General features: G+C 43.6%; 3 protein-coding genes across 5 annotated transcripts; 2 read left to right on the top strand and 1 right to left on the bottom strand.

The window, feature by feature from the left end:
- Positions 1–1,479: 1,479 nt before the first annotated feature.
- Positions 1,480–6,852, top strand: LOC121533077 (heterogeneous nuclear ribonucleoprotein H). 2 transcript variants are annotated; one of them, XM_041838849.2, is made up of 10 exons: positions 1,480–1,618; positions 2,200–2,303; positions 2,409–2,564; positions 2,762–2,905; positions 3,678–3,816; positions 4,803–4,987; positions 5,121–5,233; positions 5,316–5,451; positions 5,584–5,760; positions 5,919–6,001. In XM_041838849.2, the coding sequence occupies exons 2-10, from the start codon at positions 2,219–2,221 to the stop codon at positions 5,924–5,926; spliced, it is 1,143 nt and encodes a 380-aa protein (XP_041694783.1). In that variant the 5' UTR covers positions 1,480–1,618; positions 2,200–2,218; the 3' UTR covers positions 5,927–6,001. The 2 variants fall into 2 exon arrangements, with proteins under 2 accessions (XP_041694783.1, XP_041694775.1); XM_041838841.1 differs by having other exon boundaries at positions 1,482–1,618; positions 5,923–6,852.
- Positions 6,853–6,915: 63 nt separating this feature from the next.
- Positions 6,916–18,002, bottom strand: LOC121533061 (RUN and FYVE domain-containing protein 1). Of its 2 annotated transcripts, none has more exons than XM_041838829.2 (15): positions 17,627–18,002; positions 17,066–17,239; positions 16,634–16,853; positions 16,290–16,475; positions 15,937–16,072; positions 11,104–11,205; positions 10,883–10,999; positions 10,595–10,762; positions 10,364–10,461; positions 10,139–10,258; positions 9,941–10,070; positions 9,770–9,864; positions 8,264–8,450; positions 8,097–8,174; positions 6,916–7,917 (listed from the first exon to the last, which is right to left on the bottom strand). In XM_041838829.2, exons 1-15 carry the CDS (start codon positions 17,958–17,960, stop codon positions 7,783–7,785), a joined length of 2,280 nt encoding a protein of 759 aa, XP_041694763.1. In that variant the 5' UTR covers positions 17,961–18,002; the 3' UTR covers positions 6,916–7,782. The 2 variants fall into 2 exon arrangements, with proteins under 2 accessions (XP_041694763.1, XP_041694770.1); XM_041838836.2 differs by having other exon boundaries at positions 8,402–8,450; positions 17,627–17,999.
- Positions 18,003–18,977: 975 nt separating this feature from the next.
- LOC121533051 (proheparin-binding EGF-like growth factor) lies at positions 18,978–23,286 on the top strand. Its single transcript, XM_041838821.2, has 6 exons — positions 18,978–19,260; positions 20,108–20,368; positions 20,795–20,984; positions 21,727–21,885; positions 22,919–23,007; positions 23,249–23,286. Exons 1-5 carry the CDS (start codon positions 19,218–19,220, stop codon positions 22,989–22,991), a joined length of 726 nt encoding a protein of 241 aa, XP_041694755.1. The 5' UTR covers positions 18,978–19,217; the 3' UTR covers positions 22,992–23,007; positions 23,249–23,286.
- Positions 23,287–24,321: the final 1,035 nt, after the last annotated feature.

The raw sequence follows: 24,321 nt of genomic DNA, 5'->3' as shown, positions 1-24,321 counted from the left end.
AACAAAAGTGACCTAATTAAGCACAAAGAGTAATGAGGAGGATTCTGTGTTTTCACAGGCAAAAGTGATTGCTTTAAATAAAAATGCTTTATCTGCCTTCCCAATGAAAACTATACTGAACAAAAATATAAAAGAAACATGCAACAATTTCAAAGATTTTACTGAGTTACAGTTCATAAAAGGAAATCAGTCAATTGAAATTAATTAATTATGCCCTAATCTATGGATTTCACATGACTAGGCAGGGGTGCAGCCATGGGTGGGCCTTGGAGGGCATAGGCCCAACCACTTGGCAGCCCCACAAAAGGGCTTTATTACAGACAGAAATACTCCTCAGCACCACCCCGGTTGTGTGGCCATTTGGACATACTGCCAAATTCTCTAAAACGACGTTGGAGGCAGCTTATGGGAGAGAAATGAACTTTTAATGATCTGGCAACAGCTCTGGTGGACATTCCTTCAGTCAGCATGCCAACTGCATGCTCCCTCAAAACTTAAGACATCTGTGGCATTGTGTTGTGACAAAACGGCACATTTTAAAGTGGTATTTTATTGTCCCCAGCACAAGGTGCACCTGTGTAATGATCATGCTGTTTAATCAGCTTCTTGATATCCCACACCTTTCAGGTGGATGGATTATTTTGGCAAAGGAGAAATGCTCACTAACAGGGATGTAAACACATTTGTGCACAACATTTTAGAGAAATAATTTTTTTGTGCGTATAGAACATTTCTGGGATTTTGAATTTCAGCTCATGAAACATGGGACCAACACTTTACAGTGTAGTTAGAAAATTAAAATATGTATTTTGTAGAAAATAGATGTTGTATGTTTCTGGATGATGCACCATGCTGCCTTGTTGACAACATGAATGAGCAGCGCAGATTACTGTTCAAGTTGAGAAGGGCGTTCCTCCCTCACCGCTTTTGCCCGTTCACGTCACGGGCCATAGACCGGTGCCCCGAGGCTCAGCATAATCCAATCTGCCCATAGGCAGAGAGGTTTGGAACTCTCTTTGTTGTTGGTCTATTAACCAATTTACTGCATGGTGATGTCACCATGGAAAGCCGAAACTCCCGCCCATGCAAACCTGCTGATTAGGTCCTGTGTAGATTGTATTTTCAAGCAGCAACTATCAGGAAATACCACTGATTACATTTTGTTTTAACTTTTACAGTGTTAGTTTCATCAGCTGTTGTACAATATTATACAAAACACAGGAAAAAAATATTCCACTGCACTGGGTCTTTAATGTTAAAATTTCTAAATATTAGATTAGGAATGTACCTTAGAGTAATGTGAGTGCATTTTTTCTCAAGAGCAATGGAAAGCAATGGAAATGTTAACTCGGACAGCAATAAATAGCTTTCCAAGTTTCCCAAGAAGCTAGCTAGGTGTCATGTAGTCTTCAGCATTGGTACAGTTTAGTATTCACTTTACAGTTTCCTCAGTAAAATGGGGCCACAATCAGGCACGTCATACTTTCTGGGCGTGGACCTAGTTAGCAAGCTAGGAGCTAGCTACTGTAGCTAGCAGAAAAAGACCGACCTGATACAGAAACACAGCTAGCTAGCAATCCTGGTTGTGATAATATTGTCACTGGATTTAAATTAACAGGTAGCTATGTCTATTTTTCAACGAATGTGATTTGTGATAATACCTTTACCTTGTGAGTCCTTGCTTGCTGTTTAGGTCATCCAATTTGATCAAGCTAGCAAGCCAGGTAACTGACGTTAGCTAGCTAACGCCAGGCCTGCCATTTGTGTTTGATGATCAAATTATGATCTAATAACGTTAGTCACATTAACTTCATCTAGCTATTTTGTTAGATTCAAAGTGCAATCGCGTGTTTCATGATAATGAATTTAGCTACTGTAGCCAGCTAAACGTATTTAACTAGCTAACGTTAGTTACTAGCAACAATGCGCTAGCTAAATTCACAATGTTAGCCTTGTTAGATAGCTAACATTACCAGCTAGCATTTGCAGCAATTTCAAATGTCTAACGTTACAGGACATGTTTAGCTAGTTCACTGCATTCACTTACCTAAAAGTGAAATACAATTTAGATGGGTAGCTAGTTAACTAGTTGCCTAGTTAAACATTATTAGCCAAGTAGCTAGCTGAGTAACGGTAGCTCGTTAATTAACGTTATCTAAGCATTACAAACATACCGATATGCTTCTTCACTTTCCTCAGGTTTAAAATAATACCAACCATGTCTGATGGAGAGGGTTACGTGGTACGTGTGAGAGGCCTACCATGGTCCTGCTCTGTGGATGAAGTACAGAGGTTCTTCTCAGGTAATAACACCTTTACGATAACACTTGTATAGCTTGATACTACACCTTTATAGTCTACACCTCTCACAGCTGAGATAACTTTGAGTCCCTCTTCTTGGTATATAGATTGTAAAATCGCCAACAATGGCACCAGCATCCATTTTACCTCCACACGTGAGGGCCGACCCAGCGGAGAGGCCTTCGTTGAGCTGGAGGACGAGGATGACCTGAAAATCGCTGTGAAGAAGGACAGAGAAACCATGGGCCACAGATATGTGGAAGGTGTGTGTCTCTGTCTCTCTGTGTGTGCGTTTGTGTGTCACTGTCCAAGTCTTCCTGAAGTTTCAATGTTCGCAGCAGGAGCATAATATGTGCCTTGGGACTTCACTTTGGGCTAAATTTCTCAGCCGTTTACATTGTGTAGCACTTTCAGTAGTGACTTAGGTCTGTGTGTGATGACTTGACTTGTATTTCCTCAGTGTTCAAATCCAACAACGTGGAGATGGACTGGGTGATGAAACATTCTGGTCCAAACTGCCCAGAGACGACTGGAGACGGCCTGGTCAGACTCCGAGGCCTCCCCTTCGGCTGCAGCAAGGAGGAGATCGTCCAGTTCCTCTCAGGTACCAGTAACTAGGTCCACATGAACAGCCCCATAACATCCTGTAGGAGTAGGTAGACCGTCCTCAGCCCTCATCAATTTTTCAGTCATTTAGCAGACAGTCTTGTCCAGAGCAACTTACATTATACAGGCTATAGTTTGTCCAGGATTTCCCCATCACCTAAGTTCCTCTATCACTGCTTTGGTCCCAACCAACACTTTTTTAAATGAATTATTCTGTACAATAATTTGGCCAATCAGGGCTGACATGCTAGTCTCCTCTGTCACTTTCCATTGACAGTTGTCCTGTGGTGTTTTCCCATGAACCCACTATATCATAACAAAGATGTCATTCATCCCATTGGGACAATTATAGAATGGTTGGGTACTAAAGGTAACACAAGTACTGCCAGAGCCACTCCTCTTCATTCCTTCCCACCTACAGTCTCTTCCTCTGCTGTATCCTTCTCTCTCGCTCTCGCTCTCGCTCTCGCTCTCTCTCTCTCTCTCTCTCGCTCACTCTTTCCCCTCTCCTCTCATCCTCCTTTATGTTCCCCCAAATGCAGTAAAAGTAAGTACCATGAATGGTCACTTACTCATTGGTTAAAAACACTCACCTGGTATGTACAGTACATGTCATAATGTATAGTTTTCATTATATCTCTCTCTTAAAAAAAAAAGTATCTATCTATCGTACGAAATAAATAAAGCAACAATAGAGAAAGCTACCTTTCTGTAACTGGGCATGTGATTTACTGTGTCCCCCGCTGGGGTTATCTGTCCTTGGGTTGAAGGGTTGGAAATCGTGCCAAATGGGATTACATTGCCGGTGGACTTCCAGGGGAGGAGTACGGGGGAGGCCTTCGTGCAGTTTGCTTCACAGGATATAGCTGAAAAGGCTCTAAAGAAACACAAGGAAAGAATAGGGCACAGGTGGGGATGGTTGGTTGGTTGGCTGGATAAAGCTGCTTTTCTTATGGTGTACAACTTACAAACATTAACCATACGTATCACTGACTGACATTCAACAGAACAGTTCATTTAAGACAACACATACTCAGGTATTGACTGTAAAGACACATAGTTACAATATTAGATCAGAACACACTGACACTCATTCACTCACTCACAGCAGTCTTTGGGAAAATGAAGCACATTCTCTTGTTCTAAAACCATTGGGAGATAGATCATATTCTGAGTTTAGTGCCGAGGTGTCTTGAAAGCTCTCAGGTTCGTCACCAAGTTTGGTTGAGCGAGCAGAGTAAAAATTACAGTTGAATTTGGGCATATCCATTTTACCCCAATTAAGAGTGAAGCTAATTGGTTCCTGGGCACTAAACATAAGTACAGGTAGCCAATAGACAGACAGATACGATTCTCCCAGGTTTTCTAACTCACTGAGGGCCAATCAACATGAGGACACGGACCCCGCCCACTGTCACTCACAGGTAATGCTCAGAGAGTGGGTCTCCATGGATAACAACAGGACAATGACCACGACAGGGACACAATGTAACAGGACACAGATTGTACTGTAACATCAATGTTAACTGTATCGGGTACCTGCAGGTAACCATAAGAAAAGTGCCTGTTGTACTGTCAAGGCTTTATTTTTTCCCTCTCATACTACACAGTATACTGTTACCCACTAGATCAAGTCTCACCTACCTACGGAGCAGTAGTGCCAATGGCAGCACCTGGCCTGAATAACCCAACTTTATCAGTACCCTCAATGACAAGCAAATACACAAAAATGTCAGCTCAGCAACTGAATATTGAACACCCAACTTTATTGGTACCCTTTACATTTGAACAGACACATTCATTCAGCCTTTGGCGCTGTACAGTAGCTAGCTCTAGCCTACCCTCCTGTGTGTGGTGCGGTCTTCATGGTGGTGTGTGTACTGTATGTATCTCAGGTACATTGAGATCTTCAAGAGCAGCCGTGTCGAGGTGAGGACCCACTACGAACCCCAGAGGAAACCTATGGGGATGCAGAGACCGGGGCCCTACGACAGACCGTCTGGGGGCCGTGGGTACAACATGATGGGGGGCCGAGGAGGGGGCTCCTATGACAGGGCTAGACGCGGAGGCTATGGTGGAGGTGTGTGTAATGTCTACCCAGTCATGCTCTTCCTAGCACTATGCACATTCCTATCATGATGAGAGACGGTATGATATGTCTCCATGACCCAGACCAGTCTCTCTGTAACTAAGGTGTGTGTGTCTAACTTCAGGTGTGTCTGATGGGAGGTACGGTGATAGTAGCTCCTCCTTCCAGAGCACCACGGGTCACTGTGTTCACATGAGGGGTCTGCCCTACAGAGCCACAGAGACCGACATCTACAATGTGAGTTATAGGATCTCTTACTAAGAATGGTCTGTGTGTGAGACGGTGAGTATAACGTCCTGCTTTCTCTCTCTCTCCGTAGTTCTTTTCTCCTCTGAACCCAGTGAGAGTGCATGTAGAGATCGGTCCTGACGGCAGAGTGACAGGAGAGGCTGACGTGGAGTTTGCTACACATGAGGACGCTGTGGCAGCCATGTCGAAGGACAAGGCCAACATGCGTGAGTCTGTCAGTTTTTTTTCATCAGTTTGAGCCGACCACAGCTTCACCCTCATCCTCCCCAGCATTCCTTCCTTATTTTCCTACCTTAAGATTATTAAATACATGTGCTAACCAGCTGTCTGTCTTGCAGAGCACCGCTATGTGGAGCTGTTCCTCAACTCTACAGCAGGGGGCAGTAATGGCTCGTACGGCAGTCCGATGCAGGGTGGTATCGGGAGCCAGTCCTCCTATAGCAGTGGAGGGCTGAGCTCTGGATACTCTGGAGGCTACAGCGGCCAGGGCAGCATGGGAGGTTACAGTGATTATAGTGAGTATCAGCTCTGTAAAACACACACCTGTTCACATGTACCTCCACCACTGTTGACCAGCCTTGTATGTCGTATCTGCGTATGACCTGAACTATCAAGCTTTAGAGTGTGTGTGACCTCTGAACTTCTCGGTCCCATAGTGTGTATCTCTCTCCTGTCAGGTAACCAGGGCGGTATGAGCAGCAGTTATTATAGCGGCGGTGGAGGAAGCAGGAGTTCCAATGGCCTGGGGGCAGGATGGGGGATGTAGTTCTTTAACCAAGCATGTGTTCGGCTGGAAGGACTGGAATTGTAGTTCTTACCTGGATGTTTTGTTTTAGACCGATCGTATTCATGATTGAGGCTCCTTTGAAGTAATGTTGGTAGAAATTAGAGACATTTCGTTTTCACCCTCTCCTATCCTACTGTTAATGACATGACTGCAGCGACACAAACTGTTTGGTACTGTTGGAACAAAAACTGACCTTGGGCGGAATGCTTGTTTCATCATCGTTACCAGGAAGTGTGTGTTGTTTTGGTGTTTTAACAAAGATTCAAATAACCAACTGTGATTATGACCCAGTCTGTTTCTTTAACCCACAGTAGCTCACCTTATGTTGACCAGAGCTTTTATTTGACCATGAAGTGACTGACTGCAGGGTTGGGGTAAACTCTAGTCAATTCAGAAAGTAAACCAAATTCCAATTCCACATTTTGTTTTAATTGAAATGTAATTGACCCCACCCCTGACTGTTCTGTCTCCCCGAGTGTATGAACCAACACACCTCTGTAAATAGTATTCTAGATGTTCCTTGTCTTTTCTCCAGTAGGTGCAAAAATATGTAGACTTTGTTGAAGTCTGAAACAATGGTGTGAAGTTAACATTTTACATGGTGAACAAAGAGCATGTTTGAGTTTGTTTTATAATGAAGAGTGATTGTTATGGGAGGGGTTACGGGGAATTCTCCATGAGGGATGGATACTTACCTAATTTAGTTGGCAAACAAACCTTACGTTTTTCTGTTATAAAGGTTTCTTTCTACTGCCTATGGGGAATTTTCTCTTTGTATTTCTTGTAAGGTGCACAAGAGTGAATACAATTTTAAGATGGATACATGTCTGTTTGTCTTGTTTGAGGTGAGTAGTTTCTTAGACAGTCAAGGAGAAACAACACATTCAGATACGTTTTTATTAAATTAGATGTCTTTATAGAAAACATGCCCCGATTACCCGTCAGAAAGTGGCTGTTTTAGTAGCACTGGTCACAATCAATCCACAAAATGATCGTTATTTATATACATTCTAAAATAGACCTTTAGTATCTTGATTTGTTAAGAACATTCTGTAGTCATTTACAATAAAAAAGACCTGGGTCTAACAAATCCACAATTCTTCAGCTAGGCAGGTTAAGATGAACAGAAAATAACTTGGTTCCTTTGCTTCACTGGAAGTGAAAGAACCACTTGAAATGATCTATATAATCGCCTCGAAGATAGACCTTTTCAAAACTGAGAAACTCCTGATTTATAATAAAGTGAATCAACACAATGCTATTATTGAAGGTCAGTTCGTCTACTAACATTTCCCCCCAATTGTGACATTGTTGCATATTGGGTCATTCATAATACAACACAAATACTGATGCCTGTTCCAATACCCTGTGGCTCCCTTCAACTACAACTATCCTTTAAATTCAGCATCCTAGAAGGTATATGGAGTATAACTGGGAATGGAGTTAGTTTGTAACAGCTGGCTGACTCATTGTATTCTTTATTGATCTTACTTTGTGAAATCCCCTCAGGTGAGTTTAAAAGAGAGAAGGCAGTACCTTCTACCGTTCAACAATCAACCATGCCCAAACATCTTGAACTTTATAAACATTATAGATTACACCAAAGCCCCTGTTCGTGCTCAAATATGATAAATGTTTTCTCAGTGACCAATAGTACTGTGGGCTTTGATCACTACAATGACTTGAGCGAGGGAAGAAAGATTGAGTGAGAAGGAGAGCGTGTGTGAGGGTCCTATGTGTGTGGGTTCTGTCAGGAGGTGCTCCTCTGCAGCAGGAGGGAATGGCAGATGTCACAGACCCGTACAGGTCGAGGGTAGGAGGGCAGGGCCAACTCGTTACTAGAACAACTGTTGCAGTAGATATCTCCACAGTTCCTACAGTGGTGCTGCAGACAGGGAGGGTGAAAAAAAATCCAGACATTTAGTATAACTGTATTTGTAACACTTGTGGCAAATGAGAGCATTTCATACGAAGGCATTTCTAAATCTTTCTCTACATCTGCCACAGACCAGAATCCACAACTGAAGGAAAGACAGAAGAGATGGCTGGACAGAGCCGCTTCACCTTTCTGCGAGCGATGGAGAACTCCTTCTGACAGTGTTTACACTGTGTAGCCTCGTCGTCTTTCAGCCAGGCTTGGCCCTGATGGACACGGACAGACAACAATGCTCAAACACAAATGATTACATAATAGAGTGTGTGTCGTGTAGGTCATAGACTTCTCCTTGTACCTGAAGGACTCTATGACCAGCGAGACCACCAAGGAGTACCCGTCTCTTCTGTTCTTCACTAGTAAACTCCATAGAGACTTGGTGTAACAGAGGGCTAGGGGAAAGGGGAAGTGTTATGGAGGACAGGGAATACGTTACCTTCAGGGCTTTATTGACCTCTTTGAAGTCCTCCATCTTCAGTTTCGACCTACGAGAGAGATGAGTCACACAAAGATAAAACAGAGGGAACACAGGAAGGAAGAGAAAGAGGAGGATTAGGAGTGGGCCTAGTACAGTACTCACTGGCTGAGGTGTAGGCCCATCTCCTGTAAGGCTGTCTAGTACAGTACTCACTGGCTGAGGTGTAGGCCCATCTCCTGTAAGGCTGTCTAGTACAGTACTCACTGGCTGAGGTGTAGGCCCACCTCCTGTAAGGCTGTCTAGTACAGTACTCACTGGCTGAGGTGTAGGCCCACCTCCTGTAAGGCTGCCTAGTACAGTACTCACTGGCTGAGGTGTAGGCCCATCTCCTGTAAGGCTGTCTAGTACAGTACTCACTGGCTGAGGTGTAGGCCCATCTCCTGTAAGGCTGTCTAGTACAGTACTCACTGGCTGAGGTGTAGGCCCATCTCCTGTAAGGCTGTCTAGTACAGTACTCACTGGCTGAGGTGTAGGCCCATCTCCTGTAAGGCTGTCTAGTACAGTACTCACTGGCTGAGGTGTAGGCCCATCTCCTGTAAGGCTGTCTAGTACAGTACTCACTGGCTGAGGTGTAGGCCCACCTCCTGTAAGGCTGTCTAGTACAGTACTCACTGGCTGAGGTGTAGGCCCATCTCCTGTAAGGCTGTCTAGTACAGTACTCACTGGCTGAGGTGTAGGCCCATCTCCTGTAAGTCTGTCTAGTACAGTACTCACTGGCTGAGGTGTAGGCCCACCTCCTGTAAGGCTGCCTAGTACAGTACTCACTGGCTGAGGTGTAGGCCCACCTCCTGTAAGGCTGTCTAGTACAGTACTCACTGGCTGAGGTGTAGGCCCATCTCCTGTAAGGCTGTCTAGTACAGTACTCACTGGCTGAGGTGTAGGCCCATCTCCTGTAAGGCTGTCTAGTACAGTACTCACTGGCTGAGGTGTAGGCCCATCTCCTGTAAGGCTGTCTAGTACAGTACTCACTGGCTGAGGTGTAGGCCCATCTCCTGTAAGGCTGTCTAGTACAGTACTCACTGGCTGAGGTGTAGGCCCACCTCCTGTAAGGCTGCCTAGTACAGTACTCACTGGCTGAGGTGTAGGCCCATCTCCTGTAAGGCTGCCTAGTACAGTACTCACTGGCTGAGGTGTAGGCCCATCTCCTGTAAGGCTGTCTAGTACAGTACTCACTGGCTGAGGTGTAGGCCCACCTCCTGTAAGGCTGTCTAGTACAGTACTCACTGGCTGAGGTGTAGGCCCACCTCCTGTAAGGCTGCCTAGTACAGTACTCACTGGCTGAGGTGTAGGCCCATCTCCTGTAAGGCTGTCTAGTACAGTACTCACTGGCTGAGGTGTAGGCCCATCTCCTGTAAGGCTGTCTCCTGCTCCTGACAGCTCTGCTGGAGCTGCTTCTTCTCCTGACGAACATCTTGCAGCTCCTAGAAACACATAGAAACAAGCTCAGAAGAAAAACGGGAGGTGGACTTGTCTTTTCTCTGTGTGTGTGATGCTGACCGTGTGTAGCCCCTGTATCTGTTGTAGTTGGGTGCGTAGCTCAGTGCTGTTGTCCTGTTCTCTCTGTAGAGCTCTCTGAATGGCCTGTCTCTGCTCCTTCTCACTGCACAGATCACTCTCCAGACCCAGCCTAGACAGACAGGGGGGAGTAGGTCACAACGTGTGTGTGTGTGTGTGTGTATCCCCGTGCGTACGTACCTCAGTGTGTCCAGGTCAGACAGTTGTTTCTGTAGGGAGTCCACTCTGCCCTCCAGCTCTGTCCTCATGTCTCTGTCTGTCTGGTCACACTGTCTGCGATCACGCTCAGAGTTCTGCAGTCTGAAAATACATGGGCTACAATTAGCATTCAATCATGTTAAAACACAGAATCCATTATGGAAAAAACCCTGTTACCCCCCCCCCCCCATCCCTCCCCACACACACCTCTGCTCCATCTCCTTAATGGTGGTCTCCATCTGGTTCATCTTCTCCTCCAGTTGTCCTGCCGCCTCCTGCTTCCTCTGGGCCTCGCGCTCACAGTCCTGCACACACATTCTGTCAAGTGTTGTGTCCTCACCACGGTGTTGCTGCATAAGTGAGTGTGTTTGTGTTTCATGTTTGCTTGAGCATGTGTGTGTGTCTGTGTGTCCGTGTGTGTGTGTCCGTGTGTGTTACCTGTGCCTTATGGAACATCTGCAGGTTGAGGGTTTTGACCTGGTCTAGTTGGTGTCGGAGGGCTTGCAGTGTGTCCTGTTTCTCATGCGTGTCTTTCTCCAGCAGCCTCATGGCCATCTCCATCTCCTGCTTTAGTCCTCCCTGAAGCTCCAACTCCCGCTCCAACTCCTACACACACACACAGGAACAAAGGTACAGGAACACACACACCTGTTGTAGAGGCAGTTAGTTAGCTAGGATCTCATAAAGAAATATAGAGCTAGTTGTTCATCTCGCTGTTTCACATACCTGTCTGATGCGTTTCTCCTCCTGGTACTGTTTCCACACCACGCTGTACATCTCATCCAGACCCTGCCGTGTCTGTCTGTATGTCTCCAGCTCTACTGCGCTGTCCTCCAGGGTCGCCTAGGAAACCAAACAGGACGTGAAATGCCAGCTCTTCATATTGTCTGACTTAGATGACAGTTACACAGACTGAAAACGGTTGCAGGGAGTGGGAGTGTCCTGACCTCCTCTTTCTTCTGGCTGCTCTGGACGATGGTCTCATTCTCATGTCTCAGTGATTCCTGTTCCTCCCGTAACGAGTTAATTCTGTCTGTCGCTGCCGTCAGCTGTAGGGTTATAACACATCCATAAGCACTGTAGTTTTTTCTTTCTTTTTCTCGTGATTAATCACATTGTCTGATAGTGTTAAAATACACTTAAAACAACCAAATACATAATATATACAGCTAAAATCGACTATGCCATGTAAAAACAAGTTGACATTGAGGTTAAAGAAAGTCTGCTTTTCTCAATTTAGCAAATTTTACTAACCGTTACTTTAGACAAAATCAAGACGTGAATATACTTGTAATGTTTTTTGTATGAAAAATCTTCAATTACAGTTCACACTTTGAGCAAATTCGGAATTTGCGATTAATCACAGCTAATCCTGCGATTAAGTTGATTAAAAAAAAGAAATTGACAGCCCTAGTTAAAACACATCCATAATGTCTGTAGGGTTATAACATGTTTAAGCACTATGTAGGGTTAAAACACATCAATAAGGACTATAAAGGTTATAACACATCCATAATCACTACATAGGGTTATAACACATCCATAACAACTACCTGAGGTTATAACACATCCATAATCACTATGTAGGGTTACAACACATCTGTAAGGACTATATAGGGTTATAACCATCCATAATCATTACATAGGGCTATAGAACACATCCATAACAACTGCATAGTGCTTATGGATGTATTATATAACCCTATGTAGGGATATAACTAGGGATGTGCATCTTTCCCTTTCAAGACGATTCCATATGTATCTAGATACATACGATACGATACAGGAACGATTCGTTTTAGTTTGAAACGATTTGGTGCGATTTGTTTTAATTAGAGGAACAAATCGATGCGATTCGGTCCGATGTGATACGATTCGAAGCACTAACATTTATTGCATAAACACATTCATTTTCTATTCTAAATTAAAATCGCTGCTGATGGAGCGCGTCAGCCAGATCTGTCTGAGCTGACTTGTGTGTGTGTCTAAATGATGTATACTGAACAAAAATATGAACGCAACATGTAAAGTGTTGGTCCTATGTTTCATGAGCTGAAATAAAAGATCCCAGAAATGTTTCATATGCATAAAAAGCGTATTTCTCTCAAATGTTGTGCACAAATTTGTTTACATCCGTGTTAGTGAGCATTTCTCCTTTGCCAAGATAATCTATCCACATGACAGGTGTGGCATATCAAGAAGCTGATTAAACAGCATGATCATTACACAGGTGCACCTTGTGCTGGGGACAATAAAAGACCCCTCTAAAATGTGCAGTTCTCTCACACAACTCAATGCCACAGATGTCTCAAGTTTTGAAGGAGCGTGCAATTGGCATGCTGACTGCAGGAATGTCCGCCAGAGAATGTAATGTTCATTTCTCTACCATAAGCTGTTTTAGAGAATTTGGTAGTACGTCCAACCGGCCTCACAACCGCACGCCAGCCCAAGACTTCCACATCTGGCTTCTTCAACTGTGGGATCGTCTGAGACCAGCCACCCGGACAGCTGATGAAACTGTGGGTTTGCACTGCCGAATAATTTCTACACAAACTGTCAGAAACCGTCTCAGGGAAGCTCATCTGCGTGCTCGTCGTCCTCACCAGGGTCTTGACCTGACTGCAGTGCGGCGTCGTAACCGACTTCAGTGGGCAAATGCTCATCTTTGATGTCCACTGGCACACCGGAGAAGTGTTCTCTTCACAGATTAATCCCGGTTTCAACTGTACCAGGCAGATGGCAGACAGCATGTTTGGCGTTGTGTGGGCAAGCAGTTTGCTGATGTGAACATTGTGAACAGAGTGCCCCATGGTGGCGTGGGGGTTATGGTATACGATATGACAACAAACACAATTGCATTTTATCGATGGCAATTTGAATGCACAGAGATACCGTGATGAGATCCTGAGGCCCATTGTCATGCCATTCATCCGCTGCCATCACCTCATGTTTCAGCATGATAATGCACAGTCCCATGTCGCAATAATCTGTACACAATTCCAGGAAGCTGAAAATGTCTCAACTCTTCCATGGCCTGCATACTCACCAGACACGTCACCCATTGAGCATCTATGGGATGCTCTGAATCGACGTGTACGACTGCGTGTTACAGTTCCCTCCAATATCCAGCAACTTTGCACAGCCATTGAAGAGGAGTGGGACAACATTCCACAGGCCACAATCAACAGCCTGATCAACTCTATGCGAAGGAGATGTGTAGCGCTGCATGATGCAAATGGTGGTCACACCAGATACTGACTGGTTTTCTGATCCACGCCCCTACTTTTTTTTTTTAAGGTATCTGTGACCAACAGATGCATATCTGTTTTCCCAGTCATGTGAAATCTATAGATTAGGCCCTAATTAATTTATTTCAATTCACTGATTTCCTTATATGAACTGTAACTCAGTAAAATCTTTTAAATTGTTGCATGTTGCATTTCTATTTTTGTTCAGTGTACAGTTGAAGTCAGAAGTTTACATACACTTAGGTTGGAGTCATTAAAACTCGTTTTTCAACCACTCCACAAATTTCTTGTTAATAAACTATGTAAGTGTAACACTGGGAATGTGATGAAAGAAATAAAAGCTGAAATAAATCATTCTCTCTACTATTATTCTGACATTTCACATTCTTAAAATAAAGTGGTGATCCTAACTGACCTAAGACAGGGCATTTTTACTAGGATTAAATGTCAGGAATTGTGAAAAACTGAGTTTAAATTTATTTGGCTAAGGTGTAGGTAAACTTCCGACTTCAACTGAACAGAGCCATAAAGGAGATTGGGCATCTACCACCACACTATCAGTTTGGGGGGTGGGGTTAAGGGGTGATGGACTCTGAACTCCCCATTACCCACTAATTCATTTTTGCAGATTAAAAGTGTTAGAGCTAGTAATGTATCAATATGTATCTTTAAAAATTAGCTATGACACCAAATGAATATATAGCAGACCTTTGGATTTCACCCCCGTCTCATAATCGAATGGTTTGACCGTTTGGAAGTTTTGACAAGTCAGAGTGAGCTTCTCTTCTTCTCCTGCTTCCACCATGCAGTGCGGGTAGCAAAAGTGATTGCTGTCCTCATTATTCAATTATTAACTTTACCCTGTATATCTACAAATGACCATATATACTGATTGCTTCAAGCAAAACTACCAAAACTATTGCTAATGGTGAACCTGAATTATCTAAGTAAAATATAATGTAATCCCGATCAGCATGTAGGCAATAGCCAGATGACAGTTATGTCTCTGGTGGTAGCTCAGGGTCATCTCCATGTAAAAGGACCCATGAGCACCAACACGTCAAATGAAAGCTAAGAGTCTATATTTTTTTATTTATTAAGGCATATACATTTTCCAACAATTTTCCATCCTAAAAATTATGAATAAGCAAAGGCTTTGATTTCTGGTCAAACAGATGGTAAGGGGGTCTTTGAAAACATCTACCAGAAAAAGTCTTAAAAGGTATTATACATACATCAACACACAATCATGTTGAAGTAAAGACCCCTGTCAACTAATATCAACACTTATATTTAGTTTTGGATACATTTTTTGCCTTCTTTAAGTTTAAGAAACATTGCCTTGTGCCTTGAAATTCAGTTACCAAAAACCCACATATCTTTAAGATATTTTAACATTTCTCTCCCTCATGAGAAGGGAAGATAATGAAAGTTCACAGAAGTAACAAGTAAAGGTAGACCTATCAATTAGTTATACTGTTTTTACTGATATCAATTTTGTTTATGAATTATTAAGTGATTAGAATTTGAAATTCCGTTACCAAATCGGTAACAGAATTTTCAGAAGGTAGAAAGAAAGTAATTTGACTAAAACATTTTAGTGAACCGCCGATTCGTAACTCTGAATAGATTTTCTGACTGATGCATGCTACATTTGGATCGGTTTAGTGTTTAGGAGGAGTGAAAACCTGCAGACACTTGGCCCTCTGTGGAATGAGTTCGACACCTGTGCCTTAAGGTATAAAAAAATATATACTTGATGAAACAATTAATTTGGCCTTACTGCTATCAGCCCATAGAAACGCATTGAATAACAGCTTCATACATGGATAAAAAATAAAAAAATCTAAAGGAAGTCTGTTCTGAAGTGTCTGTCCTATATCTGTGTTTTGCTCCGTTCATCCGTGTTTGTGAGAGACTCACCTTTCCATAGAGGGATCATATTGGTCCTCTGTAGCTCAGTTGGTAGAGCACGGCGCTTGTAACGCCAAGGTAGTGGGTTCGATCCCCGGGACCACCCATACACAAAAAAAAAAAATGTATGCACGCATGACTGTAAGTCGCTTTGGATAAAAGCGTCTGCTAAATGGCATATTATTATTATTATATTAGCGTGTAGCTCAAACTATTTGGACGCTACAGACAGAAGTTGGCAGATCGGCTGTACCGACTTCAGACGAGACCCGTGACACTTGTGGGGGTCGTAAAGCAAAACAGAGAACACCATCGTGTTCGTGAGAGTCTCATCTTTCCATAGAGGGGCCAAACCTTTCGCACACTACAGATGTTTTTGTGAGAAGACCGATTTTCAGGATGTCTCATGGTCTGACAAACACCATTCTAGCTCTGCCACCTTTCACCGCAGATGCGGAAAGGCAAAATCGGCGGATGCAGTGGATTGAGACGCAGCCCATGCAAAAAAACAGATATGTCTAGCTTAAACTGACGGATTTTGATGGGCGCGCAGACATCGACTCTAGGGGGTTAATAAACACTACAAATGATTAAAACACATTCATAAGCTCCTCTGACCTCCTCAATGAGCTTGCTGTTGGTCTTCTCTATGGAGTCCATCTTGGCCTGCAGGTCAGTGACGGAGCAGCTCAGGTGTCTGTTCAGCTCCTCAATGTAGTGCTTCTGGTCCAATATGGCCGTCATTTTAGCATCGCTGACAGAGGAGAGGTTACAGGAGATGAGACAGAATAACAGAGAGAGAGGAGTTTGGTTTATGTTGATGCTTTATCTTTGTATCACTGAGAAAGAAAGAGGAAATTAGAATAGGAAAAAACAAAGAGAGGAGGAGGTTAGAGGAAAGGTGAATAGTCATAAATAAACAGAGGAGTGTGTTTGGGGTGAGGGAGGAAAGGCAGAGACATAGTACTTACTCCTTAGTGGTCTCAGTGGTCATAGGGTCCTTCAGGTACAAGGAGAAGTCTATGACCCCAACCTGGGAATCCAGGTCCTCTCCTTTGATACAGAGGTTAGCGTCGATGACGTTTAGCCCCACCAGCATCCCTCCTATCACTGTCCCCTCCTCCTCCATCATCAACGCTCCTGGATCATAGAACTCACTGTGGGAGGAAGGAGGGAGAGAGAGAGATGTAATAAGATAGATACAATAACTACTGTAAATGTGAATAGGACACAAAATGCTTACTGGTATTACATGTTTATTACATACTTATTACACTGACTCAGTTCCAGCAGCAGAGCCTTGCGCTGTACTCACCACAGGAGGTCCTTATGGTCTAGCAGGGCTTTCAGGTAGTCAGACAACTTCTTCTGCATCAGGGCCAGATGCAGCCAGGCCCGAGCCCGACCTAACCCAGTCTTTAGCCCTGGCAGGTCTCTGGCGCTGGTGGCAATATCAGTAGACTCAGGACACAGCTTCTGAACCAGCTCCAGAGGACCCCAGATAGACTTATTCTGATTGATGAATGACTTCTTCACTACAGAGAGAGAAGATAGGAGAATGTTGAGGTAGTGTTCTTCAAAGTCCAAAACTAGTAAGTCTCCAACTTGGTTGTGCAGGCTTTCGCTCCAGCCCCGCAGTAACACACCTGATTCAGCTAATCAAGACCCTGACAAAAGTCTGCAACACACCTAGTAGCTTTCCAGGCAGAGGGTTGGCCTGTCACCCCTGCTCTTGAGCAAGTCTCACCTTTCAGTCCGTGTTTGAGGCAGTGCTCCAGAACCACAAAGAACTGCTGCAGAGGAGGGTAGTCAGAGTCCAGGGTTCTGCCCAGACTCAGAGATGACTGGATCAGGACCTTAATACTCAGCTTCATCATACTGAACAGGTTGGAGCGCTCCACAGCCATATGGTCCTTCACAGCTACAAATAGAGAGGGCGAGACAGAGAGAAAAATTAAGAGAGTAGAGAAAGAGAGAAAAAGAGAGAAAAAGAGAGGCGAGAGAGAAAGAGGGAAAGAAAAAAAGAGAGGAAAGGAAGGGAGAGAGAGATCTTAATCTGAGTTTCCTGTGCAAAAGTAATTTCAAAAAGTACACTAAGAAATGACCACGGACAAATATAGACTATTAGATATGTCGTCGATATATATGATGTTGAAGCATGCCATTCTGAATTCCTCGCCAGGCAGGAGTCATGTGTTCTGATGACAACTGAGATACAGAAGAGGGAAGTCGCTGGTTCAGCACTTCACTACCTACTAAGTATATATACTTCCACATTGGCGTGCAATACAATAACCTTGCTACGTACCTGGTAGGTATTGGTTAGTGTTGGTGTCATTCTCCGTAGAGTTTTGTATAGTCGGACTCGTCGGAGAGCTCGCGGCAGATCCCGACGATGTGGCGTTTCTCAAAGCTGCACGGTAGCTGACCCCACTGCTGATCGTCTCGGTCGCCTTCCGTGCCAGCGACAGGATCGGTGTTGACCAGTTGCTCTCGGTCGCCGGTTTGTCTTTTGGAGCCTCTTCATCGCTGCTAATGCCAACAGGGTGGCTGTCTGGAAGAACTTCCAAAACTTTGGGTTCCTCTTCTTTTGCCTCGCTTTCCTCAGCGGCTGTGTTTGTTTCACCTACCCCGTCGGCCATGTTTTCATAATGGAACACGTGACTCCAGGCCAGAGCAGTCGCCTATCATGCCTGCGAGAACTCCAAAGTAATCGAGCTATGATTTTCAGTAAGTGTTCTTTTAATTCGTTTCGCATTGTTTGAAGTGTTTTCTTTCCAATAATATTTTACGACTTTTTTAAGCGAAGCTAAGTATTTTTATGTATTATTATTATATATATATTGATTGCAACAATAATACCAATATTACACATGAATACAGGGACATTCATGTGTATAGAATAAAAATTAATTTAAAAAAAGATACTTTTTTTGCTAAGTATTGGGGACAACAGCCAATATTTATGAAATTATAGATGTGTAGCTATTTCATGCCACTAGATGTCACTATTGATATTGTCTCTTGTCCTTCAGGTGTGTCTCCATTGCGTAGGTAGGCCTATGATGAAACTGAGTTAAGGTTTCAGACCTAGAAGTGCATTCAGATCAGTGGCTTTTGGTTGACAACATATTATTAAAGATTTAAACCAGTTTCGAACACGTTTAGCTGTTTTCCCGGTTATAGATTAAGTCTAGTCCTGACTAAGTAGATCTTTCAATAGAGAATCTCCATTGAACATGTTTTTTTTTTAGTTCAGGACCAGGCTTATTAAACTGTGACTGGTAAACTGACCCTAAATGTCATAATTTGCATGTTTTTTTCTATTAATGTAGTCACAGGTCTAATGGTAGCGTTTTGTCCTTTATTCACATTCATTCAAATGATACAGAAAGAGGCACAATATGATCAGCAATATGATGTGAAGCAATGCACTTTTATGTTATTTTTCTAACTTAAATTCCTAAACAGTCAACAAAATTAGACACATTTTCATTTAGCCTACATTAGATTGTTGTAACTTTATAACCCATGTATATGCTTTAAACCACTCTATATGTATAAACCATTATAATAAGGTGTATAGCATATAAACATGTTGTAATAGACAGATTACAGTAGTCTACCGTTTAGGCGTGGTCGAGGCAGTCTATATAAATCGTGACGCCTCTAGTCTGGCGTTCCTTCCACTCGTCCCCACTCTGCAAAGGCTGTGTGCGCCACCGCTACCCGAGACGCGCCCGGCATCTTGAATAAGAAAGTCGCACTGAGAACCGAAGGAATAGGCCTACCAGGAACGTGTAAAGAAAACAAATATCGAGTACGTGGACAAGAGAAAGGAAAACGATATACAGTGATTTTTGCAGAATTACAGTTGGTGGTGATTGAAGTTTGAAGACATGAGGATTCTACGAGTTGCGCTCCTGCTCGTCCATGCCTTTGGTAAGTGTCAAGTTACACTTTTATATATCAAGTCAGATTATATAGTTCCTATTCTGTAGCGTTTATACTTTAACATTGAATAAACTATTGGTGGTAATAGTTTCTCCTAGACTTGATTCCTCCTAAATGGTATATTTCTTATTCATAAGAGACATGTCTTGGAGTTACACTTGTTGACTGTAAAAGAGTGTGAACTCTAGCATGACCTTCTGAGCAAGTCACATAAACTTTTAAAAGAAGAGTCAACGATTTTCATAAGGTGTAGGCCAGTCTATGCCATTGAAGAACGAAGTGTGGTCATCTTTCTATTTTAAAACATGCTTTATGTAACTGGATATACTTATTTTTAACTCATATTCTTGTACATTAGCTAACTGTCTGTCAATGCAACATTTTGTGTACCATAGCCAAGCAGGATTATAGTCTCCCCTGTACAGAATACTGTACATGCATGATGTTGTTGGGTGCCTCACAGTTCTTGGAGCTGAAATGCAACTATCCAGTTTAATAGGCTCACCTGGAGGGGCCATGGGGCCTCATGCAGGGTTCTCAGTCTAGAGACATGTTTCAACTTGCCCACTCAAACCCCTCCATTTTCTTGGCACCTGAATGAATTACTGTGTTGGAAAGAAAAGCTTGTCTTCCCAGTGAGCAAAACTGCTTGAAAAGATTTCATTTCAACAAGTTTTGCCATTGAAATGATGTATTTTCAACTAGCATTGCTCACTGGGTTAACTCCTCACGGTGTCAGTCAGAATCTAATCTACATCTTTAAACCACAAACTATTGAATTGTGTAGCATCAATAATGGTCAAATGTTAATCTTGTGTTTCCTTGTGTTTTCCAGTGGTGTCGAGATTGGTGAGTGGAGCTGTGGTGGACAGGTATGAGATTGAGAGGCCGCAGCAGCAGCACACGGCAGTTATCAACCTGTTGGATGTCCTGAGCGACAGAAGGATGGAGGGAGGGATGGAGGAGAGTAACCACGGCGTGGAGGGTCCAGTGTTGGAGGATGATGGAAGTGAGGAAGAGGATGAGGAGTACTATGATTACTACGATGAAGATGAAGAAGATGCCTCAGGGGACTATGAGGTGGAATTACCTCGAGGTATTTAATAACTCACTTTGATTTATGTTTGTTTATTGCTCTGTTGTAGATCCTCCTATTGTTTATAGGTTCTGGAATCCTCACTGACACATTTATTAGAATACCCTTTATAAACATGATTTGTGGCACTATTATTCATTAGTTTAACTGACAGGTTGTCAGTTCCATTTGAACACCTGTTCCTATGCAACCCGTAGTTAAATTTACTGTATGGACCAGGTAGCCTAGCGGTTAGAGCGTTGGGCCAGTAACCCTAATTTGCGCCAGGGGTGCTGTACTACTATGGCTCACCCTGTAAAACAACACATTTCACTGCACCTATCTGGTGTATGTGACAGTAAAACTTGTATTCTATGAGATGTGTTGGCTAGATCCATGGATTCAGTTGATAAACATTTCTTGTCTGTGTTCTTTTCTTTTTTTTAGTTGCATTGTCGACTAAACCTAAAGACCCATCGGCCATCTTGGAAGCTGAGAGGAAGAGGAGGAGAGGAAAGGGGAGGAAGAAGGGAAAGGGGAAGGGGAAGAAGAGGAACCCTTGTCTGAAGAAGTATAAGGACTTTTGTATCCATGGCACCTGTCATTACCTGAGGGACATCAAAGCTGCGTCATGCATGTAAGAAACACCTCTCTCTCTCTCTCTCTCTCTCTCTCTCTCTCTCTCTCTCTCTCTCTCTCTCTCTCTCTCTCTTTCATTCTCTCCCGCTAGCTCTCCCTCTCTCTTTCTCTAAACTGCTCTCTCTCTCTCTCTCTCTCTCTCTCTCTCTCTCTCTCTCTCTCTTTCATTCTCTCCCGCTAGCTCTCCCTCTCTCTTTCTCTAAACTGCTCTCTCTCTCTCTCTCTCTCTCTCTCTCTCTTTCTTTCATTCTCTCTCTCTCTCTTTCTTTCATTCTCTCTCTCTCTCTCTCTCTCTCTCTCTCTCTCTCTCTCTCTCTCTCTCTCTCTCTCTCTCTCTCCTCTCTCTCTCTCTCTCTCTCTCTCTCTCTCTCTCTCTCTCTCTCTCTTTCATTCTCTCCCGCTAGCTCTCCCTCTCTCTTTCTCTAAACCGCTCTCTCTCTCGTTCTCTCTCTCGCTCTCTTTCATTCTCTCCCGCTAGCTCTCCCTCTCTCTCTCTTTCATTCTCTCCCGCTAGCTCTCCCTCTCTCTTTCTCTAAACCGCTCTCTCTCTCTTTCTCTCTCTCGCTCTCTTTCATTCTCTCCCGCTAGCTCTCCCTCTCTCTTTCTCTAACCCGCTCTGTCTCTAGCTCCATCTCTATCTCTCCAGAAGAACAATATGCCTGTTGTACTGTATGTTGCATGAATCACATCTCACCCCTCTCCCTCTCTCTCTCTCTCTCTCTCTCTTTCTCCTTGTGCAGATGTCGTCCCAGTTACTCTGGGGAGCGGTGTCACCTGTTCACGCTGGCTTCAGAGGGGAGGGACGTGGGAGGCTACAGCAGGACCACAGCTCTGGCTGTGGTGGCAGTGGTGTTGTCCTCTCTCTGTCTCACCATCATAGGCCTGCTGCTGGTGCTCAGGTCAGTACTACAGCCTTACACACACACACACACACACACACAGTTTACCACAATTTTTCACCACTACTTCCTGGCGTATTATCTAACACAGGGGGTATATAGAACCAGAGCAGCTGTATAACACAGGGGGTATATAGAACCAGAGCAGCTGTATAACACAGGGGGTGTATAGAACCAGAGCAGCTGTATAACACAGGGGGTGTATAGAACCAGAGCAGATGTATGACACAGGGGGTGTATAGAACCAGAGCAGCTGTATAACACAGGGGGTGTATAGAACCAGAGCAGCTGTATGACACAGGGGGTGTATAGAACCAGAGCAGCTGTATAACACAGGGGGTGTATAGAACCAGAGCAGCTGTATAACACAGGGGGTGTATAGAACCAGAGCAGCTGTATGACACAGGGGGTGTATAGAACCAGAGCAGCTGTATAACACAGGGGGTGTATAGAACCAGAGCAGCTGTATAACACAGGGGGTGTATAGAACCAGAGCAGCTGTATGACACAGGGGGTGTATAGAACCAGAGCAGCTGTATGACACAGGGGGTGTATAGAACCAGAGCAGCTGTATGACACAGGGGGTATATAGAACCAGAGCAGCTGTATAACACAGGGGGTGTATAGAACCAGAGCAGCTGTATAACACAGGGGGTGTATAGAACCAGAGCAGCTGTATAACACAGGGGGTGTACAGAACCAGAGCAGCTATATGACACATTATACATTGCATTATGCAGCAGCTGAAGATAAACAAAGTCTGTATTGGCACTGTATTGTGGAAATGGGCCAACAGGAAATGAATAGTACACAACCTAATTGATTGTAGAGGAAAAGGGAGATGAGGCTATAACAAACATATGACAGGATAGTTCAGCATTGTCATAGTTCAACATGTCATAGTTTAGCGTTATTGTTCTCACCTCACAACAATTATGGGAACCACAGGTGTTGTTGTTGTTGTTGTTGTTGTTGTTGTTTCAAAACAGTTCCAGGATCCACAGGTCTGAACTCTGTTGTTGTTTTCCTCCAGGTTTCACAAGCGAGGAGCGTACGACATAGAGAATGAGGAGAAGGTGAAACTGGGGTCAGCGCCCAACCACTGAAGAGCTGGAGAGAAGGGTGAGTTACCAGGGAAACCTAAATTCCTCAATTGACAGAAAGTCAAACGTCATCATAACATTACTATACATTACAGTATGATTGTGAAACAGAGGCTGGATTTAGATTGATGAAAGATTAGTCTGGGTTTTGTTTTCACACGGTCTGAGTGTTGAAGGAGTGTTGTATGAGTGTTGAAGGAGTGTTGTCTGAGTGTTGAAGGAAACTTGATCACTCATTGTTTCTCCCTCTTCTATTTCAGGACAGGATAGGGAAATTCTACCTCAAAATAGAAAAGAAGAAGTGAAAAAAAGCCAGGAGAGAACCCAGAGAGACATGGAAGGTATGGGAGAGAAGGGGGACTAGATGGGCGTGACCTGGACACATAGCCCCATCCCGTCTCACTGATGGACAGATGTGATTGGGTAGCTCAGGATTCTGCGGTAGGCCCTGCAACCTATCAGGAGATAGCCTGCCTAAAACTGGAACTCTGATTGGCTGGGAGAAAAGACTGGAGTGGTGATGAGGATATGGAATTTGAGAGGAAGAGGAGGAACATTTCTGGGCCCGTATCCACAAAGAGTCTCGGAGAAGGAGAGCTGATCTGGGATCAGTTTGACCTTTAGATCATAATGAATCAGATTATATGGACTGACCCTGGATCAGCACTCCTTCTCTGAGATGCTTTGTGGAAACGTCCCTAGACTCAGTGCTGCTTCTTGTTAAAAAGACTACCAGGAGTCTCAAACTAAAAGAACACCATCTTCTCTTCTTCTGCCAGAAACAGAGAAAACCCTGGTCTTTCTTCAAAAGGAGTGTTGTTTTTACCAATCAGCATTTGTATTTTCCTGCACATGTTCGTTCGTTGTCGTTTTCTAGCGTACTGTAAAACTTTTATTTATACCATATACTTCCTCTTTTAATTTATTTATTTATGTGTTGTTGTTGCTGTATTTATGCAGATTTTTAACTGCTTCTTCTACCCAAAGATGCACTGCCAGTTTGTAAAGATTATATATCAGGTCATCATTGTGTTTTTATATTTAAATGTTCAATCCTATTTATTGATGAGAATTAAGATAAAAGGAATAAAACATGTACAGTACTTTTGGAGAAATCGACATTTAAAAGTAAGAGTCCTCTTGGTCTCATAGAGCTACCTGATTGCTGACTGTGATATCGGCACTCTGGTTACAGGCAGCTGAGAACACACACCACTGTGGTTGGTTGATTGACTTATTGATTGATTGATTAAACAGCGCTGTGGTGTATTCCACCAATGTACCACTGACAGGTCTCTCTGTGTGTACCATTATGACGTGGTTGCATTGGTCT

The sequence above is a fragment of the Coregonus clupeaformis genome, chromosome 2, assembly GCF_020615455.1.
Source record: "Coregonus clupeaformis isolate EN_2021a chromosome 2, ASM2061545v1, whole genome shotgun sequence".
Classification (NCBI taxonomy): domain Eukaryota; kingdom Metazoa; phylum Chordata; class Actinopteri; order Salmoniformes; family Salmonidae; genus Coregonus; species Coregonus clupeaformis.
Note: the sequence above shows the minus strand (reverse complement) of the source record. Positions and strands in the feature narration are given on the sequence as shown.